At 49.2% G+C, this 17,151-nt stretch overlaps 1 protein-coding gene and 1 long non-coding RNA gene across 2 annotated transcripts; both read left to right on the forward strand.

Annotated features, from left to right (window-relative positions):
* Positions 1 to 1,262: 1,262 nt before the first annotated feature.
* LOC120675907 (germin-like protein 1-3) lies at positions 1,263 to 2,797 on the forward strand. Its single transcript, XM_039957118.1, has 2 exons — positions 1,263 to 1,788; positions 1,972 to 2,797. The coding sequence occupies exons 1-2, from the start codon at positions 1,659 to 1,661 to the stop codon at positions 2,511 to 2,513; spliced, it is 672 nt and encodes a 223-aa protein (XP_039813052.1). The 5' UTR covers positions 1,263 to 1,658; the 3' UTR covers positions 2,514 to 2,797.
* A 7,385-nt stretch (positions 2,798 to 10,182) lies between these two features.
* Positions 10,183 to 13,859, forward strand: LOC120675916. The gene is made up of 2 exons (XR_005675538.1): positions 10,183 to 10,829; positions 13,592 to 13,859. It is a non-coding gene; the product is annotated as an uncharacterized LOC120675916 (long non-coding RNA).
* Positions 13,860 to 17,151: the final 3,292 nt, after the last annotated feature.

Consider the following 17,151-nt stretch of genomic DNA (forward strand, 5'->3'; position numbering starts at 1 on the left):
CGTGTAGCGGAAGGAACAACTATATATGATGGATGATGGAGAGCTCCGAACCGACAATAAACGAGTACGATATAACACGTAGCTAGCATATAGTTAATATATATAGCATGTAGCGGAAGGAACAACTATATATGATGGATGATGGAGAGCTCCGAACCGACAATAAACGAGTATGATATAACGCGTAGCTAGCATATAGTTAATATATATAGCGTGTAGCGGAAGGAACAACTATATATGATGGATGATGGAGGGCTCCGAACCGACAATAAACGAGTACGATATAACGCGTAGCTAGCATATAGTTAATATATATAGCATGTAGCAGAAGGAACAACTATATATGATGGATGATGGAGAGCTCCAAACCGACAATAAACGAGTACGATATAACGCGTAGCTAGCATATAGTTAATATATATAGCATGTAGCGGAAGGAACAACTATATATGATGGATAATGGAGAGCTCCGACAATAAACGAGTACTCAATTTTCGCAGTTTAGCACGCGCCATGTCTGCGTCAATGCAATTACTTCTAATTTCGGAACGCGCACCAAAAGTCAACCCACCCGCAAACCCACCCACCTAAAGTCAATCCAACTTCCTGCGTAGCACTTCCGGCAAGCTAGCTAAAATGAGCAAGCACTGTGGCGTTGACGACTTGGTGCTATGTTTGCCAACGATACGTTGGCTCCTTGCTCATCCTTTTAGTTTGGCCCCCCTCAATTTTAGATCATCACGTTCCGCCACTTCACACGGTAGCTAGCTCGTACTCCCTCCAGACCTTTTTCTTAGGCCAGTCTCAGTGGGAGTGTCATCGGTACAGTTACTAAGACTGTGAACTAGGTAATCAAGTTGGAGGAGTTCCTCTCTCTTCATAATAATTATGACATGTTAGTAAATTTAATGTTTATCACACTTCTATGACACTCTCATTGAGACTGATCTTAGACGCCACAAGTGGAGGACCGCATACCAAGACGAGGGGGTGAGAGTGTGTGATATTTATACTCCCTTCGTTCTGTTTTGATAGCTATATTTCACCTTAACACAATGACTAAGGAAAATAACCTTACTTATCATATAATAAATGCAACACATACTTTTTTGTTGGTCCTCAAATGTTTTAACTGGGAACTCCTTGTTACTAGTGCTATTTATTATCACAATCCATGTTAATAGCAAATATAGTTATCATTTATGAATATTTGAGTTTTTAAAATATAGCTATTAAAAGAGAATAGAGGGAGTATTAATCCCAGCACCGGCTGGCGGCTGCCTCATTCGCGCGTGTGGTGATTGGCTCAGCTTCCGAATATGAATGCATGCATGCATGCATGCTGAGTGCTTAACTTGCTTCTTGTAATTAGTTCTTTAGTAATAGATGACAGCCAGCAAGCAGCTGCATGCCCCGGTGCGCTGGTCCGCCCAACATTTCGGCCAAACTGAAAAACGCTAATTACCTTACCAATCGGTCTGGAGGGAGTAGTAAGTACTAGCTTATTATGCGCGCGCCTCGGCTATAAATACCAGCTGCTGCCATCCTTCGTCCCTCAGATCAGAATCAGACCAACACAGCCGCAGGCAGCAGCTACACTACTTGCTTGCTTTGCTTGTAACTACCCACAGCTACTTGCATTGGCCTGCGTTAGCGTTATGGCAAACAACAAGCTCCCCGCCCTTCCCCTCGCCGCCGTCCTCCTGGCGCTCGCCGCGTCCTCACTCGCCGGCGACCCCGACATGCTCCAGGACATCTGCGTCGCCGACTACAAGTCCCTCAACGGCCGTAAGTGACCATTTCTGGCTAGCTACGTACGTCGTATACTGTACACGTATATGTCCAACGACGACAACTGCTGTGTACATACATACCAGCCATGCATGCGCGTACTATGATCAATCGATAAAAATAAATGAATTGAAGAATGTAAATGCTTAAACGTACGTGTACCTGCCCGGCCGCACGCAGCTCTGAGGCTGAACGGGTTCCCGTGCAAGAGGCTGGAGAACGTGACGGCCGACGACTTCTTCTCCGGCCTGCTCGCGATCCCCGGCGACACGGGCAACGCGGCGGGGTCGGCGGTGACGGTGGCGAACGTGGAGAGGCTCCCGGGGCTCAACACCCTGGGCGTGTCCATGGCGCGGATCGACTTCGCGCCGTGGGGCGTCAACCCGCCGCACACGCACCCGCGCGCCACCGAGGTCATCTTCGTGCTCCAGGGCTCCCTCGACGTGGGGTTCGTCACCACCGCCAACAGGCTCTACGCCCGCACCGTCTGCAGGGGCGAGGTCTTCGTCTTCCCGCGCGGCCTCGTCCACTACCAGAGGAACAACGGCGGCACCCCCGCCGCGGTCATGTCGGCATTCAACAGCCAGCTGCCGGGCACGCAGGCCGTCGTCCAGACCCTCTTCGGTGCCTCGCCTGCAGTGCCCACCGACGTGCTGGCCAGGGCGTTCCAGATCGACGGCGGCCTCGTGGAGGCCATCAAGTCCAAGTTCCCGCCCAAGTAAGCACCGCACGCGGGGCGTACATGATATGCTGCCATGAATTGAATGAAATTGGTGGTCCATGTCATTCGATACCATTACGGGTTTCGTTTGATGCGCTAGCCAGCAGTACATCATCACGGTGTATGCTACGTTGGGTTGTTTCGTGTGGTCATGCATGGCCTCAACACTTCACTGTTGCTGCTTTTCATCTTTGGCGTAAACCATTTGTGTAATTAAGATGGTATGTATATGTCACCGCCGGCATTGTCTCTATTATAGATGCATGCTTCTTTTGGCACAGCTCATATCATACTCATCATCGATTGTTAGGTCTGGCGGACGGAGAGATGGAAAAACAAACATTTTGCGGGGAAATCTCTGTTCGTTCCACCTCTCATGGGCGCCATGGCGGAGCCAGCAGACACGATCGTAGCACCGGGCAGGTGCGCGGTTGCAGCGCAGGGTCCCATGAATGGAGACGAGGTCCGCGTAGGCTGCCGCGCTCCAGGAGGGCACGAAGCCAGCGTGCCCTCAAGCGTCCGGCGGCGCTTCTAGCTCGGCGCCGGTGGTACTGCCTGCGACCTGCGCGCGCGTATTGCCGCTGGAGCAGTGCAGAGGAATGGGGATCTCGTGCTAGGGCAAGGTCTGATTGAAGGATGGCTGGATGGGTCTATCCGCTTCCGGCTGGAACAGAAGGTGAGGAGGATGACGGCGGTGGTGGCGGCGGCGGCGGCGGACGCCAGTGGGTTAACAGGCGTCGAGACTCCTGAAGCAGGGGCCTTTTAAAAATGTTTGCTCCAAAAATTTAAAAAATATCTCTAAATCACGATTAATTATCGCGATCCAAACTAGGAGGTTTTGTAAAAATATGCGATCCGGTATTTTACAAAAGGACCCCTAGGTCGGATCAAGATCAATAATCGCGATCCAAACCAGGGCGCGATTTGCACATACTTGATTCAAATTTTATAAAAAAACTTCTAATTTGGATCGCGACTATTAATTACGATCCAAATCGGGGGTGCTTTACAAATGTTGCGGGGGGCGGAGCCGACGAGGCCGCACTGGCTGCCGCTGAGCGCCGGCAACCTCTACTCGCACCGACGCACCGTGTCGTCGTGCGATCCCCCGTCGAGATTCGCTCTCCTACGCCCTAGCCGTTTCTCGGTCTCCCCACGCGCGCCGCTGGTCCAAGCTCCTGCGGAGTTGTTGCTGCGGCGGCGCCGGCGCGTCGGGACCGGAGCTGGGTGCCCTGAAATGGTCACGGACCTTCAATAGTCAGATCGGGGAGGCGGCTATCACGGCCAAGCTTTTGCTCCATAATTCTAGCGTGGGCTGCTTGGCTGCGGCAGAGCGATCGAACAGAGCAGATCAAGCAGTCGGTCTCGGCGACGGAGACGGAGACGCGAGAGCCGGTCGTGTTCTTGACCTTAGAGAAAGGAAGGAGGCGGGTACGCGATGCAGTGAATGCGTCTGAAGCAAAGGCATGCCCAAGTGCAGAAACGATATGAACTTTCAGTCATAAAACTCACGCGATGCAGCCACAAGCCCCTGCGGCCACTTTTCGCGCGATGCAGCACCCGTGTCAACATGTTCAGAATTCGTGTCTTTGTGTGCGTCCAGGTTCTAATCTGGAGACTGCAACGACATAGGCATTCATGTATATGGTGTTCAAATCGTAAGAAATCTAGGGCCTGTTTGGTTCGTTCTTGTGTTAGGAATAGTAATATTTTGACCGCTAATTACGGTGTCAAATAAAGCAAGTTTATAAAACCAACTTCAGAACCCCTGCGCTAGGAACCCTGAAGAATTTAATGAGGCATTTGACCGCGTGATTAGAGGATAATTACTGTAGCATCCCTGTAGCCAATCATCGATTAATTACCGTCATTAGATTCATCGCGAAAAGTTACACCCATCCCTAAAGAGGTTTCGCAAATATACTTTATTTAGTACTCCATGCATGCGAAATTCTTCTCTTGAAAAATGTGCACACTAGATTCCTAGCAGAAACCAAACACGACCCTAGTCATTGAGGGACCCAAGCGGCTAGGATTCGGTATCGTTGCTGACATGGCAAAGAAAGAGCTATACTTGGTCATCTAACTAATCACAGAATCATCACTAGTGTGACATGGCGATTCATCGCCAGAGAGAGTGAAAGTGATCGGGTGCTATAGCCTAAGAGGGAGAGATGGTGAATTAGGTACTATTAAAACCTTAACATATGGCTCCAACTAATTTGCACAAAACTTAAACTAAAACAAACTATCTAAATGTGCAACTACGGTTCTTCTAGTGTGAAATCCTCATCCCAAAAAGAGTTTTGCAACCTATAGCCAATCCTATCAAGATGCTATACTAAGAAAGTAAAGGCACACAAGTTGCAATATGAAATGCGGAAGCTTAAAGAGAGGGATGAGATGAAGCAAACTCTTGACGCGAGAATTTATCCCGTGGTTCGGATTGCCACAAAGGCGCCCCAACATCCACGTTGTTGAAGCACTCACAAAGAGTATCGCTTCCCGGCAATCAAGTCTCTTCTGTGAACACAATCACGGTCACCTTCATCCTGATCTTCACTAAGGGAGCTTGCCCACAAAGGAGGGGTCTCCGTCCCCCGCACAAAGTTGTCGACGCCGTTCCACACCAAGCCGGAGGGTCGTTGACGTGCCGGCGAGCCACCAATGCTCCAAGGAGGCCGTCGCACCGATGTACAAGTTTGGTTCACTCTAGAACCAGCCACAAGGATCACAACCTTTCTTGTTCACTCACTCAAGAGCTAATCTAGCACTTACACTTACAAAGCTAGTACTAAAATATAAGGATAATGATCAATATGCACTTGGGTTGGCTTGGAGGTGTTCTTCAATGTGTATGGGGTCTCTCTTGTCTCCAGCAACCTCAAAATGGCCGGGGTGAGGCGTATATATAGGCCACCAAGTCTTGGAGCCGTTACTCCAACGGTCAGTAGAAATCAGCAAATCACCGGTTGAACCGATGCCTTCACTTTGGGTAGCGTCGGTTCAACCGGCCACTCACGACCTTCTGGACTAGCTGTTGGAGTTCCTAACACGTTGCAGAACCATCGGTTTAACCGATGATAGAGTGTCGGTTAAACCGGTCACACACATCATCTGGACTAGCCGTTGGACCTCCCTCATCTGCTGACGTCATTGCACCGATTCTATGCTCCGATGCCCCATCGGTTCGACCGGTGCTGAAGGCGTGGCCCCTGCGCGCTTGACATCGTCTTTAGAACATAGTACATTGATTGCATCGATGCTTGACTTGACATCGTCGGTTCAACCAGTGCTACACTCTTTCTTGACTTGATCTTCCCTTGATCTCCAGAGGCGCTCAGACTTGCACCAATGCTAGGGCGTCGGATCTTCCGACAACCATCGGATGCACCAATGCTTAAGGCATCGGTTCTTCCGGTGCTACTGTTTTACAGTAGAACTCGTTCAATTCAGCGTTTCTTTGAGTCCTTTCTTCGTGTTTTGCTTTGTATGGTCTTTTTATTTCATCTCTGGGATCTAGAAATATTTATTTAACAAAACCATTAGTCCCATTGATTGCGTTGTCATACGATCACCAAAATCACTCGAAATAGCATAAATGGTGCCATGTTCGTTACAATCCCCCCCTTTTTGGTGATTGATGACAACACAATCAAAGCAAGCATAAACTTTATAAAAATTGACAAATTGAACCACTTATACTTGCTTGGATGCTTACCGCCATCCAATGTCGACTTGGCCTCCCCCTAAAACCATGATTCCCCCTTTGTTCCTCCCCCTATTTGCTACTCCTCTCTCATATGTTGACTTGATCCACTCGGCATTTCTCCCCCTTTGGAATATACTTCTCCTCTTTAGGAAAATACCTTGCTTTGATCTACATTTCTCCCCCTTTGGAATCAAATCACCTAAAAAGGTTCTTGCAAAACCATATAGGTCAAGAGAAGATTAGTAGCCTCGGGAGTTAGTTCCATGACTCATGATCCATTTGTATGATATCGATGAAGATACCAATTTAAAATTTACTAAGGTGGATCACAAAATCACAAAACTAGCATGACATGAGCTAAGCTTTCCACAAGTGTGTACACAAAATGATAATGTGAAAATTAAGTGCACAACTAGATGTTTCAAAAAAAAAGCTTAGATCATATCATGCACGGAGGTGGCTCTAAAATAATAAGGAGTTGACAATGATATAAATTGAAAGAGTTTAGAACCTTGCATACCTCCGTTGGGATCTTTGTTTACCTTGCATGTACCAATTTGAAAGTGACTTGCAACAATTAAAGTCTTTAAACAGAGAGCATTTGGTACACCAAGGTTAAGCAAATGTATGAGCACATAGCTTATGAACTTAGATATGAGCATTTAAGTTCAATAGAGCATGGCTCAATATGCATGAAAGCACAATATTTTATCTAATCACTCTTATAGAGTTGTTTGTTCACAATGAACGTGAATAACATTTTCTTAGAGTGTTAACTCCGTCGTGAGACTACAAAAGATAAACTTGCAAACATGTTAGTCTCAAAATCACAAACCATAGGATGAACTTCCCCTAAATGTATGCATTTAGTGTTTGAATCAACAAACAAATATATGCACATTGATTTTGACACAATTGGGAAGTTTACCCTATAGTTTGTGTTCATGGTACACATATGAAATACATACCTCATGGGTCCATGTACCATGAAGGGTAACTGTCACAGAACAGCCCAAATAATACCAATCAAGTGCAGTAATTAACACTTAAACTTAATTCCGAATTACTGCACTCAACCAGTACACTCAGACTGCCTGCTGTAACCAGGATCGATTACACAGGAACTCTCGTCAAAAGACGAGCACAGATAATTACCCGCAACAAAAATGTTCAAAATCATTTACAACTTGAGTTAAAACAGGAGTACCAAATTAATTTACAAAAAGTGTTTACAAGCAGGTTTACAATTCAAACTTCGGAGTTCAAACGTAGCGGAAAGTAATTTAGAGTTTAAAATATTATCTCAAAATACAATACGATAACCAACGTCGAAGACAAAGACGAGCTTCACATGTTGCCCACTGATGTGAGGCTCACCTGCCCGAACTTTATGGAGAAGACGGGACCCACTCGACCGACCAACCCGGAGGAAGTGGTTGACCGATCCACAAGGCGCAGATCTCCTCGAAGTCATTCGGAACGCATCCTGCTAAAATATATTACAACAACAAGCTTGAGTATTCTAATACTCAGCAAGACTTACCCGTCTATGGGTATACTTAGCCCATTATCTAGACATACAAAGTTATTTGGCTCTGGAGTTATTTTGCTGAAAAGCTGCTAATATTGGATCCTTACTTTCAATATTTTAGCGCCAATTGAGTTGACCGCTATAAACTAGGTTTGCCAAGTTCTCTAGAGCATACATGATTGATCACATTAATTTTTAGTAACATGCAACTCAACCTTTCCATTCCAGTCTCATTCCACTTCTTTACTATAATGTGACGAAGTGACCAAGGTTCTCATAACTGCGAGTCACGGTGAATCGATCCGATTTAACCTTGCAAGGTGGACCTAACTCACACGCCAATTGCAACCCCGTCGAGTCACACCGAGCAACTGTTTCCATAATTACCTCGAAGTCTGACTCGTGGCCGCAAACACTCGGATGATGAGCTCCATATGTGCGGACACTCTGTGAACCCGTAGACGACTACATCATCTGCCTCTCAACCCCACGCCAGAGTTGCGGATAGGGAGTCAGATTTCGTTGCAATTAGGTAATTAGCTTACCGGTTTCGACTACTTCCTACTTCCGGTATGTGATTAGTACTGTTCAAACTTGGTCAGCACGACCAGCAATGGTACGGTCCTCAATCGACACAGGCGGAGGCTCAACTTTCCTTTATTCCATGGTCATGTCCAACTTTCCCTCCACCTGGTCTCCATTTCCATTCTCATAGCATTATTTCTCATATAACTGTTTGAAGTAACAACCTATATCTTGCGGGTGACAGGAAATCACCCGTCTTCTACCGAGTTTACTTAAGCATAGCAGTGCTAGCGATAACTGAACTAGTAAAGACACTGGGTATCCAAGATTATGCATCTATGGTTCCAATCAATTCCTTGAACGTAAAAGCACAATACTTTAAATATAACATGGAGTAATTAAAATAAGGGTTATGCTCCGGGGCTTGCCTTGCAGGTCAGTGGGGTTAATGATTTCTTCTGGCACTGGCTCAACGGCTTCCTCGATCTGCTGCTCTCCTGCTGGTGGCTCCTGGATCAGCTCGGCAACCAGCTCGTAGGCGACTTCGGTGTCAGCGGCTACACGAGTGAAAGATGCTATGCATGAGATGCATAAAAAGATGCAATGCAGTACTTATACGAAAATACATGGATAACACTGATAGACGACAGTCTTAGCTACGGTATAAAGGGATGGTTCGGTGCTGATATGGATTCTTAGCTACTAATGTCTTTTAGCCTAAAGTGTCTCCAATAAGAAGACTGGAGAAAACACTCGAACAATTCAGGCTCAGCTCTAAGGCCAAAAAGGATGTGTCCTAGGGTTTATCTACTAGTAAACAAGTGCAAGCAAAACCATCTAGCAACAGTGACTAAACTAACCATTTCATGATTCTATCAGATAGAGCATGAATTTAGGAAGCTAAAGAAATTGGTTTTGCCATTTTAGGATTTTCCTACGAATTACTAGGAATTTTGGAAGATCAACATGCACAAAGGGACAGTGGACCGGTGCAACCGGTTCACCACACCGGTCTAACCGGTCACACTCCCGCGAGCGGCGCTCGCCCAAAACAGAGCACCGCCCGGCAAGGTGGCCGGCAATGGCGTTCCCACCGGCGAGGCTCGGGGCGGCGGCAAAGGAAGGGCGGGGAGGGTCCAGCAGGGTTAGGCGGCCTCTGTGCGCGCAGAAGTTGCGCAGGGTCCAGGGCTTGGGGTGACGAGCGGGCGGCGGTGTAACATCCCGGATTTTTCCGGAATGTTATTAAGTCGAAAAATGTGAATTTCAAATAAATTTCATGGCAATGCTGTAAATATCAACTTAAGTAGGATTTCTGCCTTCCAAAATTCCTAGTAAATTAAAACTTTCATCCTAATTAAGGCTACTAATTGCTAGTGTGAGAATATTTGGAGTTAATTGGATTTATTTGGCTCTACCTTGTTTAATTCGATTTAGATTTGGATTTATTTAAATGTGTGAAATTGTGGGGAAATTAAATCGAGGTGTGCCCCTCAATTTAATTTCATCTCCTAATACTTGAGTGGGATTTAATTGGAATTATGACATTCAAATTAAATCCAAGTCTCTAACCCTAACCCGCTAACCTATCCTAGCCCTGACTATTTTGAATGAACCCGCTACCCAGTCCAACCTGACCAAACCCGAGCTCTAACCCGAGCCCGTTACCCGGTCCAAACCCGACCCAATTCGGTCAGCCCAAATCCACCTAGACCTAGCATCGACCCAAAACCCGGTTCAGCTCAGCTGGCCAAAAGGGCCTGCTAACCTTCCTCCCCGTCGGCCTGCCAATCCAACGCGCGGCCCAGGAATCAACTCTGGCCCAAGCCAGCAACGCCGGCCCAGCACCAGCCGCACCTCACCCCTTCTTCCCTTGTGCCACTGCCGCCTGGGCCCCACCTGGCAGCCGCCCACCTCTGTTCCTCTTCCTCCTCCGTCTCGCCTTTGCCCCGACGCCGCCAGCGCGGCAGCGCCGCGCGCGCGTCCCCCGCTCCATGCCAAATCGGTGGAGGCACCACCCAGCTAGCACCTGCCCGCCTGAATCGCCTCTTTTTGCTTTTCCCCTACTCCCTTGACCGCCCGCTCGCCCAGCGCCAAGCCGAATCCTCCGCGCCGCGGCCAGATGCGAGCCACGCGACCCGGGCGTCCGCGCCGAGGATCCCCGCCATCCTCTAGCCCCAGCTCGCTCCATGCCCTAGCAGCCGCACCTATAAAGCCCCTAGCTGCCGCTGGGAACCCTAGAGCCGGGGTCTCCTTTTCCCTTGCCGCCGCCAAAAGCAGAGCACGCAGAGAAGGGGAGCCAAGAGAGGAGAAGGGGAGAAGAAGGTGGAGGGGGAGTGGGAGCGCCGCCGGAGGAGCGCCTCCAGCAGCGCAACGCCGCTGCAGCACCGGGGAGAGGAAGCCGCCAAGGAGGAGGACGCTGCCGCCTGAGGACTTCACCACGCCGGCGCCCCGATCGACGACATCGACGTCGTTGCGCTGCCTGCACTGCTCCACCTCTCCACGGCCACGCCTCGTCACGGCGCCGCCCTCGTCGCCCCCAGCCTGAGCCGGTAGGCCGCTGTCCCGTCGCCCTCCACCTTGCCTTGTTGTCCGGCGTGAGCGACGCCACCGCTGATGAACCTTCTCTAGCACACCCCTAGGATCCCTGTCCTCGCGTCTTTCTGCAGGAGACTGTTGGACGCCGCCGCCGTGACACCCACCGCTCCTGCCGACGCCGTTCGTCCGCTCCGGTGCCGAGCAATCGCATGCGCACCCTACGCAGACCTCAGCCACGCCACCCAAACTCCGGCCGGCCGAGCGCAAAGGCTAAGCCTGTGGCAAGGCCGTGCCTTGCACACGTCGTACACGCCCGTGCAAACGCGCCGCGCACACCTGAGCCCTCGCCGCGCCGCACGCATCGTGGCCGTGCCGTGGCCTCAGTTAGCTGTGTGCCCGCGCACGAGCGCATCGCGTTCCACGCCTAGCGACCGCTGTTGCCACTGCCCTGCCTCACTGTCATACCGTCGCCGCTGCGGGCCTAGCTAGCCAGTGCCCCGCGCACTCGTGCGACCACACACCAACGCAAAAAGCCTTGCTTTTGTCCTTGCCACGCCGAGGGCCACTCGCACGCACGTTCCGCGACCTAGCGAGCTGTAAAGCTCTGCCCTAACCTTGCCGTGGCCATGCCTTTGGCCATGCACTGCTCCGTTTCACCTCGCCAGGAAACCGCCGCGCCGCCGCGGACCTGGAGTTCCAGGCCCCACGTGCGCATCCAAACCGTTTTGCCCCTGCTCAGCCTGTGCGCGAGCACACGTCGGAGATGGTTTTTGCCTTGCCATCGTCGCCGCCTCTTTGAGCTCCGCCCAGAAGCCCGAACGCGCCGCCGAGGAGCCGTCGCCGGTCGCCGCCACGAGAAGACCAGGGGCCAAGGAAGGAGGAGGTGACGACGCCCGAGGAGGACGAGCCCTGTCGAGACAGATCGCCGCCGCCGAGCCTCCGTCGCACCCTCGTCGCCGCCACACTGTGTCTCGCCGCTCTATCCCGCCGCCGTTGCAGACCAGGGAACCCCGGTACCCGCGCGCGAGAGCCCCTTGAGCCGTCGTTGAGCCCTAGAACCGCGCTTGCTAGAGACGTGAGCCGAACCGCCGCCGGTGAGCCCCACTGCTCCGCCGCCGCCGCCTCGGTCTCATCCCGCGCGCACGCCCGCACAAGCCACAGCCACACCGGATTCGTGCGCTGCCACACACGATCCCGTCGTGCCGCCGACGCACGGGCCCCGCCTGCCAGTGGCAGCGGCGCACCGACGCCCTGGCTCCAAGAGCCAGTGAGAGAGAGAGAACGAGAGAGTGAGGGATGAGCGCCACCTGCTGGGCCGCTTCCGGCCCAAATGAGCTGAAGTCGAGCCGGCCCCTCATCGCCCAAGCTACCAGTCTGAGCCGGCCTGTTAAATGGAGCTGCAGATTGAGCCAAACCTAAGCCAGCCTTCAAGCCGCTGCTTGAGCCAACCCAATAACCCAAGCCGAGCCTTGTTGGGCCGCTTGCACACTTTCGGCTCGACAACGACGTAAACCTTTCCCTTTTTCTTTTCTAGTTTAACCCTTACACGCGGGCCCCATATGTAAGCCTCTAAATGTGAGACTCACCAGCGAGACCGACTGACCCGTGGACCCCACTAACCCGGTTGACCGGTCAACGGTCAACATTGACTTGGTCAACACTGACGTCAGCAGGGCCCACTGCTGGCGTCAGCAGAGCTGACCCCCTGGTGACGTGGTCATCATGCCACGTGGCACGCTTTGGTGCTGCCACGTGTCACCTCTGTGTTTTTCCTTTTCGATAATCATTTATTAATTCTAAAAAAACGCTTTAATCTTAGAAAATTCACAGAAATTCAACCGGAGCTTCGAAAATTATGAAACTAGTTTCATAATTCTTCTAAAATCATGATCTACACGTTAAAATAGGTTTTGTTGTGAGTTGGATCTTATTTGAGTAGTTTTGTGCATTCTTGCACTTTGGTCCTTGTATTAATACGTAATTACGATTAGGTCCTGATGTGGAGGAGTTGACCGACGTCCCGAACGACCAGAAGATCCAGAAGGACTACCTCAACACCCAAAGGACCTAGAAGGACGTACCGGACGACTAGAAGACGTCAGAGATCCTTTATGAGGGGGGACCCAGCCCGAGCTAGCTATGGGCGACACCATTACTACAGGAGGATAGTGTTTCAGTGTCAGGGGGAGTGGGCAGGACCCTTTAGCCCCCGATCGCAGGATCCATGGAGATTCCATTCTAGATAGCTTCACAGCCCCGGGCGACCTACTGTGGGAGGATGCGCCCCAGACCGGGAGTAGAATGGTGCCGTAGCCGTTAGTTTCGTTGACTGGTCCCTCGGAGTCAGTCGGTCGACGGGTCGGCTGGTGACGGGGTGAGTGGGTACAGGTGTACAACCCCTGCAGGGTGAAAACTATACATATAGCCGCGTACTCGGTCATGTACAACTCTGGATCTGGCCCCACAACTGTAGATAGAACCACATATACTTTTCTACCTCCCTCTAGTCCACTTTTCCTGCTCGGATAGTAGCTGAGGTGCGGGGAGAGGGAGTTCCCGCACCGACTCAGGGTTGAGACAGTTGTAGTGGAAGATAGGAGACCGGCAGTCCGGGATGGCGGAGCTGCCCGTGTTGAAAGGTGCTTTGGATGACTTATATATTTTGCTTGCATTAGGAAAACATAGCCTATCCTTGGCATTATCTTTTATACTGTCTACATCCACATAAAGCTTGCGTATGGATGGTGACGTAAACCTATCCCATCCTTGGGGATAGCCTGATAGATGCAGGATCCGAGTAAAGGAGTCGTCGACAGGACGACAAAAGAAGAAGATGTGAAGGATGGCCCGAGCTACACTCCGAGCTGCCTGTGGAGAGGATTCATGAATATAAAGTTTGCCCAGAAGACTAGATATCGTTTCCGCTTACTATTTGTTTTCTTTTAGCCCAAGGGGCTTGTACTCTGAGATTCGTATTACAAGACTTTGGATTATGTAATAAATAAACCCATGTGATGTTGTAAACGTGAGTTATGTCTGTGATATTCAGTTGAAATGAGTTCTGTATGTGATAGCTACTAATCCAGGGACTATCACGATGATACAGAGAGTCGGGTTCTCCTCTCGGGAACCCGGTCTGTTTCAGGCGGCAAGCGGCGACGCACGGCGGCGAGAGGCGTTCCCGGCGAGGGTGGCGCATGAACCTGAGGAAAAAGAGGTCGGGGACTTGGATTAGGGCACGAAGAAGCTCACTGCTACCTTTAATCGGTTCGAGGAGGGATGAAAACGAGTCGTCGGCGATGAGGGGCGGAGGCTCGGTCTAGGGTTTGGGTGGTCGGCGGCTACGGGCGCGATTCTGGCCAAGGGAGGGCGAAATTGAGCTCGGGATGGGATAGTGGAGGTGCGGGGTGAGGTGGAGTGGCTCGGGGAGGACGCGGGCTTGAAGAACGGCAGCGAGACGGCCGACGCGATGAGCGGTGGCAAGCGGCGGTGAGCGGCGGCTCTGCTTCACCTGCTGGCTTCGCGCGAGCGCGAGAAGGGAGAAGAAAGAGAAGCGAAACGGGTTTTCGCTCGTGACATGGCGGCGCCGCTTAAATGGTGAGACGCTTCCCCAGCGCGGCGACGCGTGGCGTCGCCGGCACTGTGCGCCGCCAGCGCCATGAGCACCGGTGTAACCGGAGCTCAGCACCGGTGTAATCGGTCCCATGTCCAACACCCCTAAAATTTCTGATTCAAAGTTTGAATGGCCCAAACTCAATTTTTCCAAATAGAACATGAAATTTGGCCAAAATAGAAGTTGTTGAGAAAGATTTGTTCTACAACTTTGATGTTGGGCAAAAATTTATTTGAGCCCTAGATTTGGAAGAAAAGTAGGGTAGAACCCTACTAAAGAAAATGTCTAGGCTTCTTGTTTAGTGATCGCTAAGAGCAAGATTAGACCTAGGATTACCAAGATAAGCATAAATTATACACCGGGGTGTTACAGTAACCTTGTGTAGCTTTCTACACACTTATCAAACCATGTAGGTTGCTCATGGGTTAAAATCATGACACAAGCAACCCACCATATATAACACTAGGAGATGCAGAACATGCAAACATCCTAGTAAGAGCAATGGAGCGACATGATGCTTGAATTGAAATCTAGTTACCATTACCTTATGGAGGACTTGGGCAACAAATGTCCAAGTTGTGAGCTTAGCTTATTTTGGCTTGAATCTTCACTTCAACTTGTAAGCTAAACCTCCAAATCCCTCGAAGCCGTTCTTGGGCTTCAAGTCTCCTTTGGAACCCACACCATTTGAGGCCCCTTCATATTTGTGATGATTTCCTTGGCACCTAAATGGGATGGTTCCAACTCCTTTCCTTCTTCCCAACCTTATGAGCAACCACCTTGTCATTGGTCTTCTTTTTTATCACATAGGAGGTGCTATTGCTTTTGTTCCTCCGGTTGGACTGGTGTAGATGAGAGAACTCTTGATCGTTAGCTTCTTCTTGTTCTTCTCATCCGGAAGATTCTTCCTTGATTGAGGACACTTGTTGGACTTGTGGCCTTCTTTGTGGCACTTAGAGCAAGTCACGGTGGACCCCTTCTCAAGTTTCTTCACCATGTCTTCACGGTTATCTTGAGAAGGCTGGACATTGCTTTCTATGCCTTTGCCCTTCAATCTATACAAGTCCTTCATGAGCCTTTCTATTTCTCGCTTGAGCTCATCATTCTCCTTGGCAATGAGATCATCACATGATTCTACAACAACATTCTCATAGCATTTCTCATTGCAGGGGTTAGAGCAAGATTTATCAATTAAATCAGTGCAAGAAGTTGAAGCATCAATCCTAGATATAGGAATTGCACATGTGATAGTTTGCTTCATTTTTAAAGAGTCATTAGTATCAATAATGCTCTCAAATTTTAATTTGAGCTCTTCATGCTCCTTGCTAATCAATTTGAATTTGCATAACAAATTTTCATAATTTGTAGCAAGAGAAGCATTTAGATTATTAAGAGCATTAAGGTTTTTGATTTCCTTTGATTGTTTCTTAATGACTTTTTGGTGCTCATAAACTAAATCAAGAAGTTCATCAATTGAAGGAGAGTCAGAGTCATCATCACTTATATTACTATTCATACCTTTGGCCATAAAGCAAGTGTTGGATGATGATCCTATGCGGGTGGTGAATTTCTTATTTGATTCATCACTTGAACTTGCACTTGATTCTTCACCACCGCTTACCCATTCACCAAATGTGGCAAATGATTCATGCTTGGGCTTCTTCTCCTTCTTTTCCTTGTTCTTCTTAAACTTCTTCTTAACCTTCATGAGTTGATGGTGAGGCCCATCTTTGAGGAAGACCATATACCCCATTGAGTTGATTTTCTTCAAGCATTTGTTCATCTTCTTTACTTGCTTGTAGAGGTTGGGGTGCATTGGCTCTTTATCATCATTTGAGGAGTTTCTGGCATCCTCTTCTTTCTCATCACTTGAGCTATCTTCGATGGCCATCTTCTTCAACTTCTTGAGTTGCTTACATGCAAGTGCGCTATGTGTTGGTGAAGAGGATGGCGCTTTTGTCTTGATGTCGTTGCATAGCTCATGGGCAATAACCTTATTGAGGACTTGATTTGGTGTCAAAGTGTAGAGCTCTTTCTCATATAGAATTGTGGTCACCAAATCATAGTCCGACCTTCGGAGTGAGTGAAGGATCTTACGAATGAGTTCTGTATCTTCAATTTGCTTCACACCTAGGGAATTAATCTCATTCACAAGAGTATTCAATCGTGAGTACATAGATTCAGCATTCTCATCATCAAATTACTTAAAGCTATTAAGCTTATCAATGAGAACATGATATCTTTTATTGGCAACATCTTCCGTGCCTTCATGGTTCTCAATAATAGTCTTCCATATCTCTTTAGCATTTTCACAAGAATAAACACGATTTAACACATTATCACTAAGAGAAGACAAGATTATGCATTTTGTGGTGACATCATGTTGCTTTTCTTGTTGACCATTATTTTTCATGCCCTCACTCACAACTCTCCAAATGTTTAGTCCCGTCGCTTGGAGATGGTCTTGCATTAAAATCTTCTATCGTTGGAAGACCGTGCCATCGAACCGTGGAGCGGGTTTAAAAGGATCCATCCTTTCCCCCTAAGAGCTAACTCACTAGGCGGTGAAGCCTACCAATCTAATGAGGTGGTAAACACAAATTTGCAAATAGAATTGGCTTTTCTTGTGAGAGAAGTGAGTCCCGGCTCTGATACCAATTGAAAGTGATCGGGTGCTCTAGACTAAGAGGGGGAGGGGGTGAATTAGGCACTATTAAAACCTT

This window comes from Panicum virgatum, chromosome 2K (assembly GCF_016808335.1).
Source record: "Panicum virgatum strain AP13 chromosome 2K, P.virgatum_v5, whole genome shotgun sequence".
Classification (NCBI taxonomy): Eukaryota; Viridiplantae; Streptophyta; class Magnoliopsida; order Poales; family Poaceae; genus Panicum; species Panicum virgatum.